Below are 20,643 nucleotides of genomic sequence, written 5' to 3' on the forward strand. Positions count from 1 at the left end.
CTGTCACCTCCTCTCCACCCCTCGCCTCCCTTCACCCCCTGACGCTTCTTCCGCCTCCTCCTCATCCCCGAGCTGGACACTTTGGCCTCCTTGCTTAGGAGGACAGCTGTCCCCCTGGAACCCGTGGGGTGGTCAGGCCCGTCCAGAGCTCAGAGTCCCCCTGGACAGCTCCGGTCAGCTTGCCCTTATCTCCTTCACAGTCTCCCACTGAACATTTCCCAACAAAATTAGAAATGGAGTCACTGGCCACATCCCCTCCCACACTTGGTATGGCACCAGTGCAGTTCCTTGTGCTGGCGCAAAGCTCAGTGGCACTGACTCATCCAGCCAGGGTGGCCCAGCTCGGAAGTTAGGTCTGCTTAGTTTTATTTCATTTCCTTAGACATGTGTAGTTTGAGTCTTTAAGGGGCATTAGTTGTGGAGAAGGAACACATGGTGTAGAAATTAACACGATATTGTCCAGGCAGCAGTAAAGCACAAGTATGTAGTAAAGTGGTTCCAGGGTTAACTTCCAATTCTCCCTACACAGGGGCCAGAGTAGCTGGGGTGGAGTATCTGTCTGGATCTCCCCTTGTCGTTCTGGTGGGAGTTCCCCCCTGCAGGGTCTGTGCTTGTGCTGCTGTGGCCTCCAGGCTGATGCGCCCATGGTAATGAGAACTCAGCCCTCTGTCTTCAAATTCTCATGTCTCGGTGAACCCACCTCAGCTCCACAGCATCACTTGCCAAGTCTCCTCTAATTACAAAATTGTCCCTGATTTGGGATTGCAGAGATCCATGTAATGGGGTCCTCTGGTTAAGAGTGTCGCCCAGTGATTTGGAAATCTTGATGGCTAGAGAGAGAGAACATCACTATGGTAAAGCTGCCAGCACTCTTCTGACTCATATTTTGGGGAGGACACTAACGTGCCTTTGGTTTTGCGGTAGTAATAGCAGAATTCTATTCCAGCATGGAGAAGCCTGAGGCACTGCTATGTAATAGGTTATCTTCACTGTGGGCAGAAATTTATGGGGAGATGATTAAGTTGGGAAACAGGCTGAGACCCAGGTTGAACACAAAGAAAACTGAGAATAGGGGTCCTGTTCTTTGGGTGGAGCATCCAGTAGCCCCGTAATAGGTTATCTTCACTGTGGGCAGAAATTTATGGGGAGATGATTAAGTTGGGAAACAGGCTGAGACCCAGATTGAACACAAAGAAAACTGAGAATAGGGGTCCTGTTCTTTGGGTGGAGCATCCAGTAGCCCCCCTGCAGGGAGAGGCAGGTCTGTGGCCCTGCAGCAGGTCCTAAGGTACAAGGGAGGGTCAGGAGAAGACCCTTTGGCAAGGTCCAGCCTAAGACCACTGGAGCTCTGATTTCCAGGATCCAGTTTTAATGCTTTTTCATTCCACAATATGATTCCTGCTCAGAACTTTAGTGAAGTTTTCTCAGCTTTTCTCAAGTTTGTCTTAGCCTTGACTGTGCTTTGAGGAAGGGCCTGTGATCATGTCTGGGATGGCATGGTGAGTGTGGCTGCAGCCTGGAGAAGCTGGTTACAGGGTGACAAGAGGTGACCTACAGGGAATGGTAGGGTGGCCTGGGATGAGAGATGGGTCTGGTGTCAACCAGAATGGATTTGTGGAACATATGAGCATCCCTGGGCATCTCAGGAATGTTGGGGTCAGGGAATCCTGGTAAACAGTACATGGGATGCTGTATGGATATTCAAGTGTGGGCTGGAGACCTTGGGCACATTGATGTGGCACATGTCACACAGACCCTGCAGGAAGTGGAATTTGAAGGCAAGTGACCTAGCTAAGGGGGTCAGGGCTCCTTAGCCCCCTGGATGTCCTCTGTCCAAGTGCTGCCCTGTAGCTCAGCTGGGAAAGGCATTTCTTGCCTCTCATTGCACGGGCCCTGCTGACCGCCAGCCCCAGCGTTGTCCAGCTCACTGCCTCCTGCTGCGTCCTGCCCATTACTTGTGGATCCCACTAGCTCCACAATGCTCTCTATAGGCAGGATGGACAAAACGGGGCTTGCCAGCAAGTCACATAAACGCAATACATGTCAGTGATGTGATGTGCTTGCCAGAAGTAAAGAAGCAGATAGGTAAACAGTCCTTTTCTCCTCAGGGCAGGTCAGACAGATTTAGTCCCACTTCAGATCCAGGCATCACATTTGAAGAAGTGGGATTTTCTTCAGGTGAAGGTAAAGGAAGGTGAGAGCTTAAAACCTGTTGCTGTTGAGTGGAGGTGGCTTGAAGAACTGTCTGTGAGAGACTGGCCAGATGTTCACTAATTCTGCCTCCTCCTCCTACAGACATAGGAAAACTACATTTCCCAGCCTCCCTTGCAGTTAGGTTGGGGCCATGTGACTGGCATCCGGCCAATGGAGTGTGAGTACCGACCACTTCAGACCTGGCTGTAAACCCCTGTGAGATTCTTCCTGTGCCACTCCCCCTACCTGTGCGGATGGGAAGGGAAGGCCCCAAGATGATGGAACCTCTTGATAGAAAGATCCTGAATCACTGCCATCACTTAGGAAAAGACTTGCCAGAAAGCAGGCTCTCATTGACTTTGCATGAATGTGATAAACTTTTATTGTTTTAAGGCATTGTGATTTGGGGGGTTTATTTATTGCTACAGCATAATCCAGCCTTGCCTAATACAAGGTTGGAAGGTTAACGCTAAGAAGCAGGATATGAGGAGCTGTCTTCAAATACCAGTACCTGAAGGGCCATGTGGCTTCAGCAGCCACAATGAAGGCCAGTGGGAAAGTGGTTCTACTTTGGCTCATTAGGAGTTAAGATTTTCTGCTCAACCTTGGAATGACTTGTCTTGGGTAGTAGTGAATTAGCTGTCACTGGAGGTGTTTGTAGAGAGACTGGACCATCATTTTGGGGGGATGTAGAGATGATACTTCATGGAGATGGAGTTGGATATCATGACCTTTCTGGTACATTCCAGCACTAATATCTAGTGTCTAATCTAGCAGTGTCGTTCTGATTGTTGAATTAAAGCCAATGGGATTGAAATCCCACCACTCCCCCAGAGCACTGGGCTCCATCGTGACTCCACAGTGGACACCATCAAAGACCAGTATCTTGCCAGGCGAATTCAAGGAGTGAAAGCTTTAGGATTACCAGCTGCAAGAAGCAGGTTTTTCAGAAAAGCATTGAGCCAAGAGGGCCAAATTCTGGCTCTCTTTTGGTTGTACTAGTCAGAGAAAAGCAGCAGATGGGGATGTATTCTGTGCTGAAAATTTCTCCCACTCTCATCTGGCCAACCCACAGACCAGTGTGTATAAACAGGAAGATGAGCCCTTGTCTTATTAAGCAACACTGATGAGTAAGAAAGGAATCTTAATGGCTTCTACCACCTTCAGTCCAAGCCAGATAGACTTGTTCTTCCACCCATTCTCTCAGGAGAGATAGGAGTCTTAATCCCCAATAATGTCCCTACATAGTCTGTTTGGAAGAAGGATCTACTCTTCCAGAACACTCCAGAACTCCAGCAGCCTGAACCAGAGAGGGATTAAGTAACCAAAATGAAATTTATGTCTTAACATGATGCACTTAATCCTTAGTAATGAATACAAAATCTGCCAGTTGAGAAGATGCTCCAGCCTAAAGAGGACTGTCAACAACTGTGGGCCTCCCCAGACAGAACCCAGTCATTGAGGACAGCCCCAAAGAGATGAATCCACAGACCCTTCTGCTTTGGAAATCTTTTGTAGAGAGGCAGGGATGGTCTGATGAAGCCCTTCCTCACTGAGGAGCAGCTCTCCAGCAGGTACAAGGGGTCACGTGGTCAAGGACAGAGGGAATGGTACTCTCCAAACCACAAGGCTGGGCTCTGTCCTTGAAAGGAGGTGGCCAAGTTAATTCTCAGAGTGGATTTGCTAAAGAGCTGGATGACACTGTATAGATCTCAAGAGGAGTGAGAAAAGACTCTACTTCACTTGAGGGCTCTCTCTTTCTTGGCTACTTGCAGGGTTGATCAAGGGCAAATCCCCAGTTGCTCTGTTCAAGTTTTCTCTGAGAAGGTCAATCCCTAGACCTTCCTGACTCTTTGGGGTGTTTCGAGGGTCCTCTAGATCCCCCTGGTGTTAGAAGATCCCCCTTCCCCCATAAGGACTGCAGCACACTCCTGCTATGACTGGTTACTTTGCTTTATTTGCAGACTGAAGTTTGCTACATAAACCCATTGCACAGTCCAACACATGTATACTTAGTGTAAAAGAGAGGACAATACAAAAATACAATTTTTGATAGTAAATGGAACCATCCTCACCTAATCCCAGTCCATGCCAGTGGAAACACCAGTGTTTAAGGTCGAAATAGGGGTAAATACTGTGGAATGAGGAGGCGTGAAGGGCCCAACCAATGCTATTGCCCTAGTATGATCCTGAGATGGGGCTGGGTGATCTCTTCTTGGCTTTGTGGCCATTTCTGCCACCTTCAAACCAGGTCACTTCTTCCTCCAGGAAGGGGAAGAGGACCTCTGCAGGTCACTGGAGGTCCTTCACAGGGAGCTGGGACAGAGGCTGCCCAGTCAAAGCAAAGTGTAGGCCTGGGACTGTAGTAAGCATTTGTCCCTCAGGCACATCCTGCCAGGGCTGTCTGCCTCTGGGCACCCTGATGGGTTAGAGACACAGGGTAAGGGATCAATCTCTTGGAGCACGGGGAGAAGATGGGAAGGGAAATTGATCTCTCCCCAGGCTCCCAGGTCTGGTGATTCCAGGCAGATGGAAATGGAACTTAATTAGGAGGAATCTGTGTAGGGAATCTGCTTAAAGGCACACTGGCTTCAGGCCCCTGTCCTGACACTTGAGCTTCAGGGCTGACTTTCGAAAGGACCGCAGACATCTCCCTGGGGAGCCCCAGCGTTTGTTTTCCACCAGCCTTCGGGCTCAGGGAAACGTGTTCAACTGTCCCTGTGAAGTTATGTTGTGGCTGGAGCTAGGGTTTCTCTTCTGCCTGTCACTGCCCCACTGTCCCTGCCCGCTACTCCCAGTGCCCAAATGCCTCCCCACCTTCCTCCCCCACATCCAATCTCCCTTCCCACTCTGTTGTGGGGTGGGATCAAGTATTAATGGTGACAGTACAGCTCCATGTGTCACATCGTCAGGTAACACTGGTATACTTGCACAGGTATCACCTGTGACAACAAGGGCTCTGGCAGGTGAACCCCCAGGGACCCTCCCTCCCCTCCCAATCCCCTCACTCTCCGCCACCCCAGCTGCTCTTTGCACACCTCCTGGAAGCGACAGCTCCCTGCCTTCCTCCCACCAGCGGCGCAGCCAGGCATCACCCCAGCTGGCAGCGGAGGCCACCCGGCAGCAGCGAGCAGACAGGGCTGATTCCCACCCTCAGCAGCGCCACCGGGCTCATCCCGGGGCCAGGGAGGCCTTGCGGCGGCTGGTCCTGCGCTCCCTCCGGCAGAAAGAGGCCCGTGCGCCTGGCAAGCAGGAGGCAGGCCCGGGACCACGAGGCCCGTCGGCGGGAGGCCCTTGGGCCACCCAGGCTAGGCCAGCCCGCCCGTGGGTGACCGTCACACGCCAGGCGAGTTGGGGCTCTGGAAGGCCGAGTGGAGCTTGGTCAGCAGCTCGGGCTCCTCGGCCTGGGCCCCGCTCTTGCCCGAGGCCTCGGGCGCGGCCAGCGGGTAGGCCTCCCGGGCCCGGCCGGTCCTGGAGCAGGTGAGGAAGGCCAGGCAGGCCCCGCGGAGGCGGGCCAGGTCCCTGTGGGGGGTCTCGCTGACGAAGCAGTAGAGCACGGGGTCGGCGACGCAGTTGAAGCTGGTGAGGAGGAGGGAGAAGTGGTAGGCGTTGAAGACGCCCTGCGCGAACTCGCAGCTGGCCTCCCAGAGGCTGCGCACCAGCAGCAGCACGTGGTAGGGCAGGAAGCAGGCCAGGAAGATGACCACGGTGCTCAGCACCAGCCGCTGGATCTGGTCCTTGCGGCTCTTCTGGGTGCCGTGGCTGCGGCGCACGGCCCGCAGGATGCCCTGGTAGGACACGAGCAGCAGGCAGATGGGGAAGAGGAAGCCCACCAGGAAGCGGTAGTAGTTGATGCCGCGCTGCCAGGCCTCGATGGGGTAGTGCTCGAAGCAGACGCGGTGCTGGTTCTCGTCCTCGATGACCTCCTCGTGCACGAGGAAGTAGATGCTGGTCAGCAGCTCCTTGGTCCAGATGACCACGCTGACGGCCACGGCCGCCTTCAGGGTCCGGAACTGGTGGAAGCGGAAGGGATGGGCCACGGCCAGGTAGCGGTCGATGGAGATGCAGCAGAGGAAGCCCACGCTGATGTAGATGTTCTCGTACAGGAGGATGCCGCACACCTGGCAGGACAGGTCGCCGTGGGACCAGTCGTCGTGCTGCAGCACGTACTGCAGCCAGAAGGGGAGCGAGCAGATGTAGAAGAGGTCCGCCAGCGTCAGGTTGCACAGGTACACGCCCAGCTCGTTGCGGGCCTTGATCTGCAGGTAGCCGAAGTAGAGGGACAGGCAGTTGGCTGGGAAGCCCACCAGCAGCACTGTGACGTAGACCACCGGGGCCAGCGTCTGGTGGATGGTGTGGTCTATGGCACAGCTCAGCGAGGAATTGTCCGTGGTGATGTTCCCCATCTTTGGGTCTGAAAGGGCCTCCCCCTGTCACGGGCTCGGGGCCTGGGCCAGACTCTCCACTGCCATCTGGTTTACAGAAGGGTTCAAGCTACCTCAAGGCCTGGGCATGACTGGTGGTGGGTGAGCCCTGAAAGTCAAAGGCAGGACAGGCTTAAAATAATAGCAACTAACGTTTACATAACAGCCGCTGTGTGTCACGCACTGTTGTAAACGCTTTACTCAGTTCAGAAGGTGTACCAGCCAAGCAACTCCAGTTCGACCAGAATATCCGAATGGGTCACACACCAGGACACTGAAGTGTGCCTTATGTCTCCCCATCCCTCTTCCCTGGCTGACCTTATTTACTCGCTGTCCCTTGTTTGCTTTCCTGGTTCCTCGGTGCATAGTAAGGCTGGGAGTTCTCATGAGCATGAGCCTATCCTCAGCCCTCTCTCCAAGGGAGGCTCAAGGTAAAGGTCAACTTCAACCCACACGAGGTTGACAGTGAGGGCACCGGCCACCCTCATCTACAGCGTCCTTCACCTTTCTCCTACTTGCTCGTGGGAATGTACTGATTAGATCCGTTAACACAGAGGCCACCGTCCCTTCTGGGGGCCTATCCAGACAGCATCAGGAGAGGCCCAGCCTTGTCTACGTCCTACTGGGTTCTGGCAAGAAACAAAAGCCCAGCTTCCCGCAGGGCACTGCCTGGATTTGGGGGTGCCGTCTGCAGGTGCCGCCTCTCCCCTCCTCCACGGAGCTTGGGGAAGGCTCTGGACCCAGGCCGGAGAGATATGAGCACCAGGCCAGAGCCAGAGCCTGACAGGCCATGCGAGCCACTTACCTTGTCTGAGCCTCAGTTTCCTCACCTGTAAAATGGACATAAAAATGCCTACCCTCGGGGTCAATATCAGGACCACATCAAATGACAGATGTGAAAATACTGAGCTTTGTTTTTCCAGAGGCCGAGAGGGGAATACAAGGTGGTAATCTTACTCGAATTAGTAAAGAGTTCATATTGTCAAGAATTAACAAACAATATGCCAAACATACAAATAAGTTTGAACAAGATAGAATAAAATGTTTTGTTGTAAGCCTACTTTATAAATTAAGATATCAAAATGAAAGGCCTGAGTTGCTCTATTGATTTAACACTTCTCTCTCAGATGAAAAATCTCACTGTGTCTAAATCAATATTTTTCAAACTGTTTTTCATTGACACTCCTCTAAGGAGCCTTTTTAGACACTTTTTTCTTTTTTTTTCTTTGTAATTTTTACTTGTAAATTTCTTTTTTTTTTTTTTTCCTTTTTGTCTTTTTCCATGTCTGGCAATGGATCGCAACCCTCAGTGTCGCCCCCGTACCGGACCAGGACCGGCAACGGGATCGCAACCCTCGGTGTTGCTCCCGCGCCTCGCTCAGCCAGTGAGCGGGAACCGGTCTGTATGTGGGATCTGAACCCTCGGCGGGAGTGCCGCCACGCTTCCCAAGCGGCGCACTATAGCAGTGCACCACCGGGCCGGCCCCATTTACTTGTAAATTTCTTATACATAGACTTTTTTTCCTAACCATTCCCTCCCCACCTTCCAATGAAACTTTAATATCACAGATCTGCTGCATATCAGTTTATATGTTTAGTCCTTTAGAGGATGACAAATCAATATAATCTCTAAGATTTTTCACCCCACCTGCAGCCAAGAACTGATTTTCACACCCCTCAGGAATGCAGTCTATTGCAAATTCTGAATGAGTGGGTTCCGAATTAAGCCATTTCTCAGTATCAGCAGATCAACCTTGTCCTTTGTGCTCCCTGCACCAAAGTCAAGCTGGGACTCGTGGACCGGAAGGGAAACCCCTTGGAGTCTATGACCAATGTCTCATCACACCACTGGCCATGCCCCTTCCTCTGCAGCCTCCCTCCTGCCAGCTCCTGTCCTGGCTCCTGCCTGGCCCTGTGACCACCAGAGCTGGGGATTGGCAGGGAAGCTGGCACTGCGGCATGCTGGGAAGTGGGTCAGAAACATCCAGCCCAGCAATTCTGGTCCTGGGGTTCATGGAGGATAAACTTGAGAAGATCCCTGAAATCATACGCTCCATCTTGTAAATATATAAGTATATGCATTTTTCCAGGGAAAAGGGAGCTTTCATAAGTGTTTCTAAAATGAACAAGAGACAGGTCTGGCCCAAAGCCATCCACTCTCCCACCTGGACTCCAACTCCCTGTAGCTCTCTCCAGAGGCAAGCCCTGTTTCTCTGCTCCAGTTCTCCTCTTGGCCTCAACTCTGCCCCCATCCCAGCCCCAGCTCCCCCACTTATGCCCCAGAACCTTATCCACATGGCAGCCACAGAAATCTTTCTAAAACGTGAACCAGATCCTCCTCTTCCTTGCTTCAAAGCCTCTGAAACAGCTTTTTTTTTTTTTTTTTCCTTTTTGTCTTTTTCTGTGTCCGGCAACGGATTGCAACCCCCAGTGTCGCCCCCGTACCGGACCAGGACCGGCAACGGGATCGCAACCCTCGGTGTTGCTCCCGCGCCTCGCTCAGCCAGTGAGCGGGAACCGGTCTGTATGTGGGATCCGAACCCTCGGACGGGAGCGCCGCCACGCTTCCCAAGCGGCACACTGAGCAGTGCGCCACCGGGCCGGCCCTGAAACAGCTTTTTATCATCCCTAGAATAAAATCCAAACTCCTTGCAGGACTTAACAAGGGCCAAAGCAATCTGGCACCAGCTCAGCTCCCCCCACCTGGCCAGCCACCACCACACTCCAGCCACCCTGACCGCTTTCTGTGCCACCGTCACCCTGACCTCAATCCTGCCTTCGGCCTTGACATCAGCAGCCACCTCTTCCTGAATTTCTCCCTGTCTGCCACTGTCCCAACACAGTGCGGCTCCTTTTCTGCCAGATCTCAGCTCGAATGTCACCTCCTCAGGAGGCCTTCCCTGACTACCCCACCTAAAGCAGCCCCTCTCCAGTCACCATCTCGGCATCCTATTTGATTCCTCTGCAGAGCTCCCATCGGTATCTGATAATTTTCTTCCCTTATCCGTCTGCCTGTTGATGGTCTGTCTCCTCCAGTAGGATGTAAATTCCGACAGGGCAGAGGCCTTGTCCGCCTGCTCGCTGCTGTCTCCCTAGCAGATCAAACAGTGCCTGGCACTCAGGAAGTACTTCTCGAATGAATGGGTGAGTGCCACCTCCCATTTTCCAGATGAGAAAACCGAGGTTGAAAAGGGGAAGTGACTTGCCCCAAGCTAGCCTGAGGAGGGAAGCATCGGCCTTAGAATCAGGTCTCCTTGCTCCACGCCCCACCTTCCTGCCACCTATATCCCCTCCAGAGACTCACGTCCCCACTTCTCAGTCCCTGGAGGACGTGGACTCCCAGTCAGACTCACGTCCCCCATCTTCTCCAGGGCACTGGCCTAGAATTTCAGTGTTGGTGGTGGAGGGGGGGCTTCTTTCATTGTGGTTATATATATATATATATATATATATATATAAATGGAAAATTTACCATTTTAACCATTTTTAAGTGTGCAAGTCAGTGGCATTAAGTACATTCACATTCTTGTGCAACCGTCACCACCATCCATTCCCAGAACTCTTTTCAACTTGCAAAATTAAAACTTTGTACCCAGTAAACACTAACTCCCCAGCCCCTGGCAGCCCCACTCTCCTTCCTGTCTCTATGAATTTGACTTCTCTAGGTAACTCATATAAGTGGAATCATCCAGTATTTGTTCTTTTGTGTCTGGCTTATTTCACTTACTAAAATGTCCTCAAGATGCATCTGCATTGCAATATGTGTCAGAATATCTTGCCTTTTAAAGGCTGAATAATATTCTATTATATATATATTACATTTTTATTTATCCATTCATTTGTCAGTGGACCTTTGGGTTGTTTCCACCTTTTGGCTGTTATGAATAAGGCTGCTATGAACATGGACGTGCAAAGATCTGTTCAAGTTTCCACTTTCAACTCCTTTGGGTGTATACCAAGAATTGGAATTGCTAGGTCATATGGTAATGCTATTTTTAATTTTTTGAGGAACCACTGTAATGTCTTCCATAGTGGCTGTACTGTTGTTCATTACCACCAACAATGCACAAGGGTGTTTTTGTTTGTTTGTTTGTTTTCCCTTATATGTGCTGTTAGCGAGAGGACAGGGAGAAGGGGCAGCTGAGGCCTGTGACCCCAAAACTCTGCCCACAGCTGGGGGACTCAGAATTGGGCCCACTCACCCTTCTCTTGCCAGCTCTCCTGTCCTTGAATCCCAGGCCCACACCTGTGGGGCCAAACACTTCACCAGGCTTACATATGAGGACATCGACAGCAGCACAGGTCCCTGAAGGTCCCCAGGGGCACCTACCCAGGACTGTTCATGTTTCTGAATTTACTTTGGGTTCCCTTCAGTCCAGATAAAATCTACCTGCAGGAAGATAAAATCCATTCATAAGCACAGGCCCCCAGGCTCCATCAAAGTAGAGAAGCCACCTTGAAAACACATCCTGCCAAGTCTTTGGAAGTCACTGAGAGTCACCCAGCCCGAAACCTGTTATTTACTAGTGGTGAGTGTATGTACATGTCAGGGGGGGTGGGGCATTGGTTTGTAGCTTCCTCTTTCCGAGGCCAACAATAAGCTAATTCTGGCAACCAAAGTCAGAAATAGTCAAGCCTGCAGAGCAACGAAGAAACATTTATGACATTTAGATTAAAATACCTCCTATGTTCATTTTGGAGCAAAAAGAGGGTTTTGGTAAAAGGGGGCGGTTCTTAAACTTAGGTGCATCAGAATCCCCTGGAGGATTTGTTAAGACAGCTAGCCGAGCCCTACCTCCGGGGTTTTGGGCTCAGTGGTTCTGAGGTGGGGCTCAAACATTTACATTTTGAACATGCTCCCAGGTGATGCAGATGCTGGTGGCCCGTCAACCACACTTTGAATAGCAGGGTACTAGGAGAGTCTAGAAGGACCAGGCTTCAGCTCCTGAGCACATGTCCTACAGAAGGCAGGGGAGCAGAGACAGCTGGAAGGGAAACTTAAAACACAGCAGAACCAAGACAAAGCCCTTGGGCGCTCGCCAGACTGATTCAAGCTCTCAAGAAATAGTGACTAAATCCATCCAATTACACCTTTTATTTGCACAATAGCTTACAGAGCATTTCACTCTTGCCTTCTTGTCCAATCTTCACACAGCCCTGTTATTGTCCCCATCTTAGAGATGAGGAAACTGAGGTCCAGAAAGATGAAGCAGTTTGCTCAACAGTCCAGCACTTACGGGTTTCACTGGACAAGTGTTTGTGGGGCATCTACAATGTTCATAGCACCAGGCTAGACATGCGGGACTTAGAGATAAGCAAGAAATGGCACCCTCCCTAGGGAACCTCCAAGCCCATAAGACAGGAATGCCACGTGCACAAATTACTGCCACCTGGGGCCATGTATGCTGGGTGCTGTGGGCCTTGTCGGTTTGCTCTTTTTACTCCACGCACACTCTTATGGGAGGGCATCTCCTCCATGGTTTCAACTCCACCTTCACTCTGATGACTCCCAGCCCTCTCCCCAGGCTGAAGGCTGACATAACCAGCTTCCTGCCGCCCCACAGGACATGCTTGGTGAGGCCACACTAGGTCCATCATCTTCTCCACGAATCTGTTCTTGGAAGGTGCCTCCCACCTGCCCAGTCACTCACATTGAATGGCTGGCTTTCGCCTTCCTCCAGCAACTTCATCTACAGCCTTTAGTGAATTACCAAGCTCTACCATTTTCAGCTCCTAAGAATTTCCCACATCCACCTCCTCCTCGTCAGCTCTGTCACCAGTGCCCTAGATCGGCTTTGTTAAGACTGCCTCCCCAGAGTCAACGCAACAGTTTCCGACTAGGCTTCCTGTCTCCGTTTAACCACCCTCAAAGTCGTCCTCTAAAACACAAATCTAAGCAAGTCACACCCTGCTTCAAATGCTTCCATGGCTGTGTGGTTACCTACCCACCCACCCACCCAAGTACTCACTCATGCAACAAATACTTCTTGAGGGTCTGCTCTGTGGAAGGCACTACACTGGACACCGGCCCCTAGTGTCAAGTTGCTTTCAGTTATGGGGGAGGGGAAAAGATAAATGAAACAAGCTCATGAAGACAGCAGAGGATTCTATGGGAGTTCATAGGAGGTGATCTAATCCAGTCAGGAAAGGCCTTGAGCAGTGACAGTTATGCCAAGACCAGGAGAGGGGAGGGCTGCCCACGCAAGGGGAGATCGTGTCTGTGGAAGATGTGTGCAAACACTAGAGGCAGAAAAGGGCACCTCTGGGGAACTGGAAGTGGCTGGATTGACTAGATCTGGGTACGAGGTGGGCACGGCCAGAGAGGAGACTACAAGAAGCTGCAGACACTGACAACTAATGAGAAGGGAGGTGGGAAATAGTTAGGGACAAATCCGAGATGTTCCTCAGTGTCTGGTCCTTATAGGCCCTCAAAAATGGTTAGATGGATGGATGTGTGAAGAGGTGGGCAGGTGGGTGGGTGGACGGGTGAATGGGTGGGGGATGACGGATGCGTGCATGAGTGGATAGTGAGTGGGTGGGCAGGTGGGTGGGTGAATGAACGAAAGGATGGGGGGTAGAAGGATGGGCAAGTGGATGGTGGATTGATGGATGAATGGGCGGGGGGATGTGTAATGGGTAAATGGGAGAGGGTAGATGGGTGGACAGGTGGGCGGACAGATGGATAAATAGGAGTGAATGGGTGGGCGGGGGGGTGAGTGGATGAGTAGATGGGTGGGGGGCTGGAGGCTGGGTGCTGGGATGGAGGAGAGACCATCAACAGAAAGAGGAAAGTGAGAAGGAGGACTCGCAGGGGCCTCGCCTCTGCTCGGGCTGCCAGAGCTGGTCAGAGGGTCCTGCGTTCTAACCAGGCCTTACCAGAGCCACCCTCCCTGCTACTGCTCCCTGAGGACAGGCACCCCCAGATGAACTACACCTACACCTTCTCTACCTCGTCTCCACAGGAGCCTTGCTCCTCAAAAACCAAAGGACACAATGGATGCAAAAGTGTTCTGTAAATGGAAAAACATAGATGGGGTGGAAGAACCAAGCCTCATCTGACCAGAGCCCTCCCCTTGCCAGGTACGTTTCTGTACATTCATTCTCTCTTTCAGACCCACTTTACAGGTGAAAAAACTGAGGCTCAGAGAGATGAACCAACCTGCCGTAGATGCCAGTTGGGATGTCGCAGGCCAGGTTCCGAATTCAGACGTCTCTCTTTCAGACCCACTTTACAGGTGAAAAAACTGAGGCTCAGAAAGATGAACCAACCTGCCGTAGATGCCAGTTGGGATGTCGCAGGCCAGGTTCCGAATTCAGACTCGCCCACACTTTCCTTTTTACCATGCTCTCTGGCTGTTTATCATGATTGTCACTGAGCAAGAGCCCTCAATCTCCAGGCTTAGCTCCAGTCCTCACAGATGCCACCTCAAGGCCACCAGGCTTAGTCCTGGACCAGCCTTCTGCACCTGGATGATGCTCTACCAGGTCAACCATGTCTTCAGCACCCACTGAAGAAAACCTACTGTGTGCCAGGTCCGTGGTTTCCCAGGGTGAAGAGGGTTGGGGAAAAGAACCAAATCAACACTTTATCATCCGGCTAAGAAATTGAGAAAAACTACACACGAAGCGACAGTGCCTAAAAGCTAATCAGCATGGAGGTCTCTGATGACTTTAATGATCAAGAGAAATTAAGCCCCCAACAGGAAGGAAGGGCCTCTTTGACGCAAGCTCGGAGTCTTTTGCATGTTCCAAGTAGAAGGCGGAGGTGCCTGCATGCTGGATTTCAGCTGGCACATAAACAGTAATCTAATTCATCACCCCATTCTTCCATGTGGTGCATGCGGGCACGCACATAGACAGTTACTCATGGTGCCAGGGACTGCTCCTGGGAGCCCCAAGCCCACAGAGATGGGGAGTTTCCTGCGAGCCCAGCTTCCCTTCTCTTTAGCTGGCCAAACCTCCACACGCTTTAAACAAGGCTGTTTCATTTCCTGAAAATGCTCATTTCAGAGGCTGTTAATATTTCCCTTTTAGGAGAGTACAGAAATCAGGCTGCATTTCTCCTTAGTCCCCATCATTCCTGTCATGCAGCAATGACAACAAAGACAACAGAATCTATTTCTAAAGCCCTTACAACCATTTCAAAGTTCAGTTCCATCTGGGCTCGCAAAGTGCCCATGAGTCAGGTGGGGCTGGCATCGTAACCCATTTCACAGAACCTGCAGCTCAGAGAGGCGACACCAGTAGCTCAAGCTCACACTGTAAGTCAGGATGGATCTGAATCCAGATGTCCAGGCACCAACTTGCTGCCTTTAAGCTTTTTTGACCACAAACCATAGTAAAAAATACACTTTACATTGTGACCCAAGACACACAGACACACACACTCATACACATGCATGAATATGTATAGAGAAACAAACTTCCCCCAAAGCAATACTTACCCTATTACTTGCCATGCGCTCTGATATTTTCTATTCTATTTCATTTTTTAAAATGCAGGTCATGAGCTACTAGATTGATTTCCCAACACACTAAGGGATTTGGAAACAGCTGGATGGACCCCCACCTGTGCTGCCTGGCTTCTCCTGCAGACTCTGGGCCCCAGGAAGGCGGCGTGGTCTCTGCAGCCAGGTGAAGAGCAGACCGGGAGTGGGCATCGAAGTCCCGTAGCTCCTGGAATCAGGACGAGGGAGTGCTCCGAGGGGGAATCTGGGATGAGTCCTGTCTGACTCTGCCTGCCCCAGGTGGGCTCTGTCCTCACACCTCAAACAGCAGGCTTCCTGCAGCGGCTCTGCAGAGGCCTGGGTGACCCTGCAGCCAGGACCCGAGCTCTCCCTCCAGTGATTTCCCGCAGACCAAACCTCCCAGCTCTGTCTAGAAAATCCCCAGCTGGAGGCTGCCCATTCCCGAGCTGAGGCAGAATCATGTGAACTCCAATCTGGTGTCAGGCTGGGCGGTTGCCGAGGAACCACTCGCCAGCCAGAGGACGAGGGCGGCGGAACCGCTCCCCCACGCATCCTCCGCGGCTTTCTGCACACCCCAGAGTCAGTGAGCAGCCTTGCTGGGGAATGTCAAACTGGACTAGGGGCAGGTGCCCTTGGGGACTGGAGGGGATGCAGGAGGAATGGGGTGTGCTAATTCCATCCATCACATCACCTCCGGGCACCTACAGGGTACCGGGAGAGGAGACACAGGATGTGGCGCCCCTGCCCCAGGGCTTCCCACTGTAGCCCCAGGCCCACACCCAGATCACTAGACTATGCCATGGTCACAAGAACAATGGAACAACAGGCAAGGACAGGGGAAGCTGGCCGTTTTCACTCCTACCCCAACCTGTGACCCTTCAACCCCTAGCAGCCAGCATCTGGGTCAGTGGGTCTCAGTCTTGGCCACGTGCGTTAGAAAACACCTGGGGAGGGCCGGCCGGTGGCGCACTGCTACAGTGCGCCACTTGGGAAGCGCAGCGGCGCTCCCGCCGAGGGTTCGGATCCTACGTACAGACCGGTTCCCGCTCACTGGCTGAGCGAGGTGCGGGCGCGACACCGAGGGTTGCGATCCGTTGCCGGTCACGAAAAAAGACAAAAAGACAAAAAAAAAAAAAAGAAAAGAAAACACCTGGGGAGCCTATAAAAATATCGATGCCCAGGGCCAAGCCAGACTGATTAAGTCACGCTCTCTGTAGGTGAGGAGCCAGCAGCAATGTTTTTCAGAGCTCCCTGGATGACTCTAAAGTGCAGCTGGGTTGGGGGCCACTGAGGTGGTGGAGGTGATAGGATCCGCCCTGCAGAGTGGGGGTGGCGGGGCTCCAGATCCAGCCACGCCTTCCACTGCGGGCCCAGAGCGTGACCAAGCACAGGCCTCTGGCCTCGTGGGGTCTTCTGGCTCTCGGGAGCACTTACTAAACTCCCTCCATGGCACACTCACAGCACAGGAGGGCCGAAAGGACCCCTGGAGGGTACCCAGCCCAGTCATCATTTTACAGATGGGGAAACAGAGGGGAAGGTTCTAGACCAGGGCCTGACAGCTTTGAGGATAGAGCTGCGACTGCATCCTGTGGCTGACTTCAGGCGCCCTGCTGCCTTGACTTACCCACCTCCCTCCAAGGGGGTCTCCTTGGAAGTTGCTCACAGGATACATTGCGGGAGCCAGGAGACCAACAGACACCATGCATGGGGTCACTGGAGATGTGAGTTCTTCCTGCCCCATTAGGTGATCTGTGGGACTCGTCTTCTCCAGAGAGTGGTCTGCTATAGTCCTGTTGGGGGATGATATTGGTATGGGTTCCAGAAAAATCCCCTTCTGTGGGGCTCTCCAAGAAAATGCTACCGCACAGCAGGCCCTTTTAAAACTGTCTCCCACGTTAGTTGCTTCTTGCGGGCCTTCCATCACAGGCGCAAGGCTGCAGTTTGGTATACAGTGCAGCAGTCTGATCCAGACACAGGTGCTATTTCTGAGCTGTGGGACTGTGGTCGGCTTTCCCCGATGTCATATGGAAGGACTGGGGGTTAGAAGTACAGGATCGCCTTAGTGGTGACTGCCTGGCTACCCCAAGGACAACTCTGCCAAAGAAAGCACGTCCAGAACTCTCTACAGGGAGGCCCAGCCAGCAGGACACACAGAAAGGCTGTCTATACCATCACCCTCTATACTTGCAGGGACCACCAATGGCACTGTGTCCCCTCCCCCCTGGCACCCCTAGGGACAGCAAGCTGCCCAGGCTGCCCAGCCCCTCTGCCAGCAGCTTGCACCATGCCTCACCTGGAGAGGAAGGCCTCCCTCCCTCCCCACTGGGCCTCTGGGATGCAGATGGCAGGTGAAGCTGCTTCACTGTCACTCAAATTGGCTGAGCCCACGTCCTCTGAGTACCCACTTGGTAAGAGAGAAAAGAGCCCCTGCCGTGTTCTACCTTGATGCTAGGATTTCATCCACAACCTAAACCAGGAAGGGAGGACTAGAATTAGCGGTGACACCATGCAATGGCCTGGGGGGTCCCAGAAGCACCATAACTTCCACCCACCTCTCTAAGCAAACCTACAACTAAGTAAAAGTAGTAAGTTTGTCATAAAACTGCAGCTTCAGGAGAAGCCCCTGGCCCCCCTCCTCCTGTCCATGTTTCTGTCCTTCAGCCCAAAGTGGCAGAATCCTGGGAGGCCACCGACCGGAGTGGGGATTTAGTGGAGGGTGAGAATGCCTGGGCCCTGGGGCCCCCCTATGTGGCTCCTCTCATCCTGGAAAGACACAAGGGCCTAAATTGAGCCAGGCCTGCCACTTGCAGCCATGTTCTCATTGTTACTCTCTCTGTCTCTCTGCTCCAGTGATGGCAGGCATGAAGTACCATAGTCCCCCCTGGGATGGCAGCCCCAGAAAGTTGGACTGAGCCCTAAAGGTCCCTATCAAAGCTCCAGCATCAACATCTACTCCGGGACCTGGGCTTTGAAGGGCTGATGGACTTTTCTGAGTTGATCTGGAGGCTGCTTTGAGGGCGACAGGGCCGAGGCCACGGGCCTTCAGATATCCACTGGCCTCCCAGAGGCCCAGGCAGCCTAGGAGTCAGCATAGAGAGGACCCCGGGGTCTGCCCTGAGCTGGTGCATTGTGCAAGTCCTCCAGCACATGGCAGCAACCCCACAGTCACTTGGGGGACAGCTCGAGGTAGAGGTTAGGAGCAGAGGCTCTGGGCCCAACTGCAGAGGTTAAGTCCCAGTGCTGCCACTTTCTGGCTACGTGGCCTTGAGAATCACATACGCTGCAGACCCATAGACTTCTGTGAGAATCAAAGGAGATGAGCCCAGCAGGTGCCAGACACTTAGCAACAGGTCCTCGAAAACAGTGAGGATGCAGTGGCAGTGGCAGTGTCAGTCCACAGCCACCTCCATGACGATCTTTGGGGGAGGGGGCGGGGAGCATTATTCTGCCTCCCACACCCTCCGTGTTACACTTATTTAAAATCTTGTTCAGCAGCACTTCTCAGAGGCCAGTGTGCACGTGAATCTCCCAGAATCTTGTTAAAGTGCAGCTTTTGGTTCAGTAGATATAGGGTGGGGCCTTAGCTCCCAGGTCCATGAAGCCCACCTTTAGCTCTTGTATGCCCATGGAAATTAGTATAGTGCTGCACAAGTGTTTAGCATTAATAAGTGCTTGATAACTGAAAGAAAGAGAGAGAGACTGAGGTGGATGGGAGGGAGGGAGGGAGGGAGAGGCAGGGAGGGAGGGAGGGAAGGAAAACATCTGGACACTGCCCTCCACCCCCCACCCAACCGGGACAAAGTCTACTAAGGAGAGAGAAGAGAGAGATGAAACCAAAGCCATATGGAGTGGTCACGCTGTGCGGTGCATTGGGATGGAGTCTCTGGTGGGGGTGGGCTTGGAGCTGTGCCCCCGAGAGCGGAGGGTGGGCAGGAGAGGACTGAAGTGTGAAGGGACGCAGGGAGGAGGCCCCCCTCCTGGCACACCCTTTGCCCTATGGCCTAGCTGGTGGCTTACCCACTTGCTGGCCTCTGTTCCCCTCCCAAAAGGCCTCTCAGCCATCATTTCCATACTCTTCTTCCCAACCTTCAAGGCCAAATCCACCCACCCCCAATTCTTCAAGGCAGTGTTTCTCAGGTGAGCCAGGGGACAGCTGCATCAGTATCCCCTGGATGCCTATTAAGTACAGATTCCCGGGCCCTGCCCTGGACTCACTGAATCAGAGTTGCTTAGGGATGGAGTCAAAGAGGCCACATTTTTAGCAATTCCCCTGGGTTTTGGGGACACACACCAAAGCTTGAGAATGACTGCTTTCAGGCCCAGCTCAAATACCACCTCCTCCATACAGCCTTCCCTGGCACCCATAGGGTGACCCTGTCTCCCTCTCCACCCAACTCCCGCAGCATTCACTCGATCCTTCCCTGGGACTTCATCCTTCCCTGGCTGACTTGAGCCTTCTGAAAGGTGAGCACTGGGTGTCTCGTCACTGTGGCTGTGGGAGAGCTGGGACCAGGGTTCCTCACACACGAGTCCTGCCAAGGATGAATGGGTGCCAATGGAGGGGACGCAGGGTGGGTGCTGATGTGCCTTGAGCTGTCACCACATGCGAGGCACTGTGCTTTCCAGAGGCTGCCTTGATAATGCCTCCCAGCAACCCTGCCAGGCAAACATTATCATCCCGGCTTTACCACTGAAGACAGACAGTGCTGTCCAAGACCAAGGGTCACACAGGTGGCAAGTGGCAGCACTAGGATTCAAGTCAAGGTCTGAATTCACTGTATTTTAATAACGACCAGTGAAATGCATGGGAATGTGTATGATTCCTTGTTAATGCCCATCTCGCCCTTTAGACAATAAGCTGCATGAGACAGGAGGAGCTGGGTCTACTGTGTTCTCTGCTGGGGAAAATGCACGTGAAAAATAAATTGAATGTTGCAACGAATAATGAATCTAAATTCCATTTCTTCCTGCAGCCTGCCTGGAAGGCCAGGGTGAAATTGAAGCTAAGGAACTGGGGGAGACAGTCAGGATACGGGATGAGACAATAGGAAGAGGGTTGGTTTGACTCTCAGGGCGTGAGTGGGTGGCCCTTTGTGAAAACGTCTTACCACTGAAGCCTGCTGCTGCTGACGAGAGACTTCCAGCCAGGAGAGTCTGTGGTCTGAGCAGGTCTGAGCTGCCTGGGCATCCTAGCTGCCTGGGCATCCTTGCTGCCTGCGACCACAGGCCTAGAGGTTGCTATGGCAACCCTGGGACCTGCAGCCCCCACGGGCTTCCTGCCTCCCCTCCCGGAGTGCTTCAACCCATCAATTAATAACCTAATAATATATGACAACAATCATTCCAAATACCCAGCCAGCAGCCCTCTTGAAAAACAAACAGGCTTCTCCAGGGAATTGTGAGTTGCAAAGATACTCTTACACTCAACCCCCAGCCACCTACTAAAATCTATTTTCCTGCATCCAAATTACTCTCTCCCTGGCTTCTCCTTCTTGTTTTAAAGGCATGGTGTTGACAGAGCTGGGGACTGAAGCCTCAGAGGTTTCCAGAAAACAGAT

The 20,643-nt window shown here is 52.5% G+C and overlaps 1 protein-coding gene across 1 annotated transcript; it reads right to left on the minus strand.

Annotated features, from left to right (window-relative positions):
* Positions 1 to 5,528: 5,528 nt before the first annotated feature.
* Positions 5,529 to 15,260, minus strand: GPR68 (G protein-coupled receptor 68). Its single transcript, XM_008587569.1, has 2 exons — positions 15,062 to 15,260; positions 5,529 to 6,726 (listed from the first exon to the last, which is right to left on the minus strand). The coding sequence occupies exon 2, from the start codon at positions 6,597 to 6,599 to the stop codon at positions 5,529 to 5,531; it is 1,071 nt and encodes a 356-aa protein (XP_008585791.1). The 5' UTR covers positions 6,600 to 6,726; positions 15,062 to 15,260.
* Between the last annotated feature and the right edge of the window lie 5,383 nt (positions 15,261 to 20,643).

This window comes from Galeopterus variegatus, unplaced genomic scaffold (genome assembly GCF_000696425.1).
Source record: "Galeopterus variegatus unplaced genomic scaffold, G_variegatus-3.0.2 Scaffold4439, whole genome shotgun sequence".
NCBI classification, from domain to species: domain Eukaryota; kingdom Metazoa; phylum Chordata; class Mammalia; order Dermoptera; family Cynocephalidae; genus Galeopterus; species Galeopterus variegatus.

Bases quoted from the DNA above. Each gene is read 5' to 3' on its own strand.
- GPR68 (XM_008587569.1), bottom strand. From the start codon at position 6,599: ATGGGGAACATCACCACGGACAATTCCTCGCTGAGCTGTGCCATAGAC.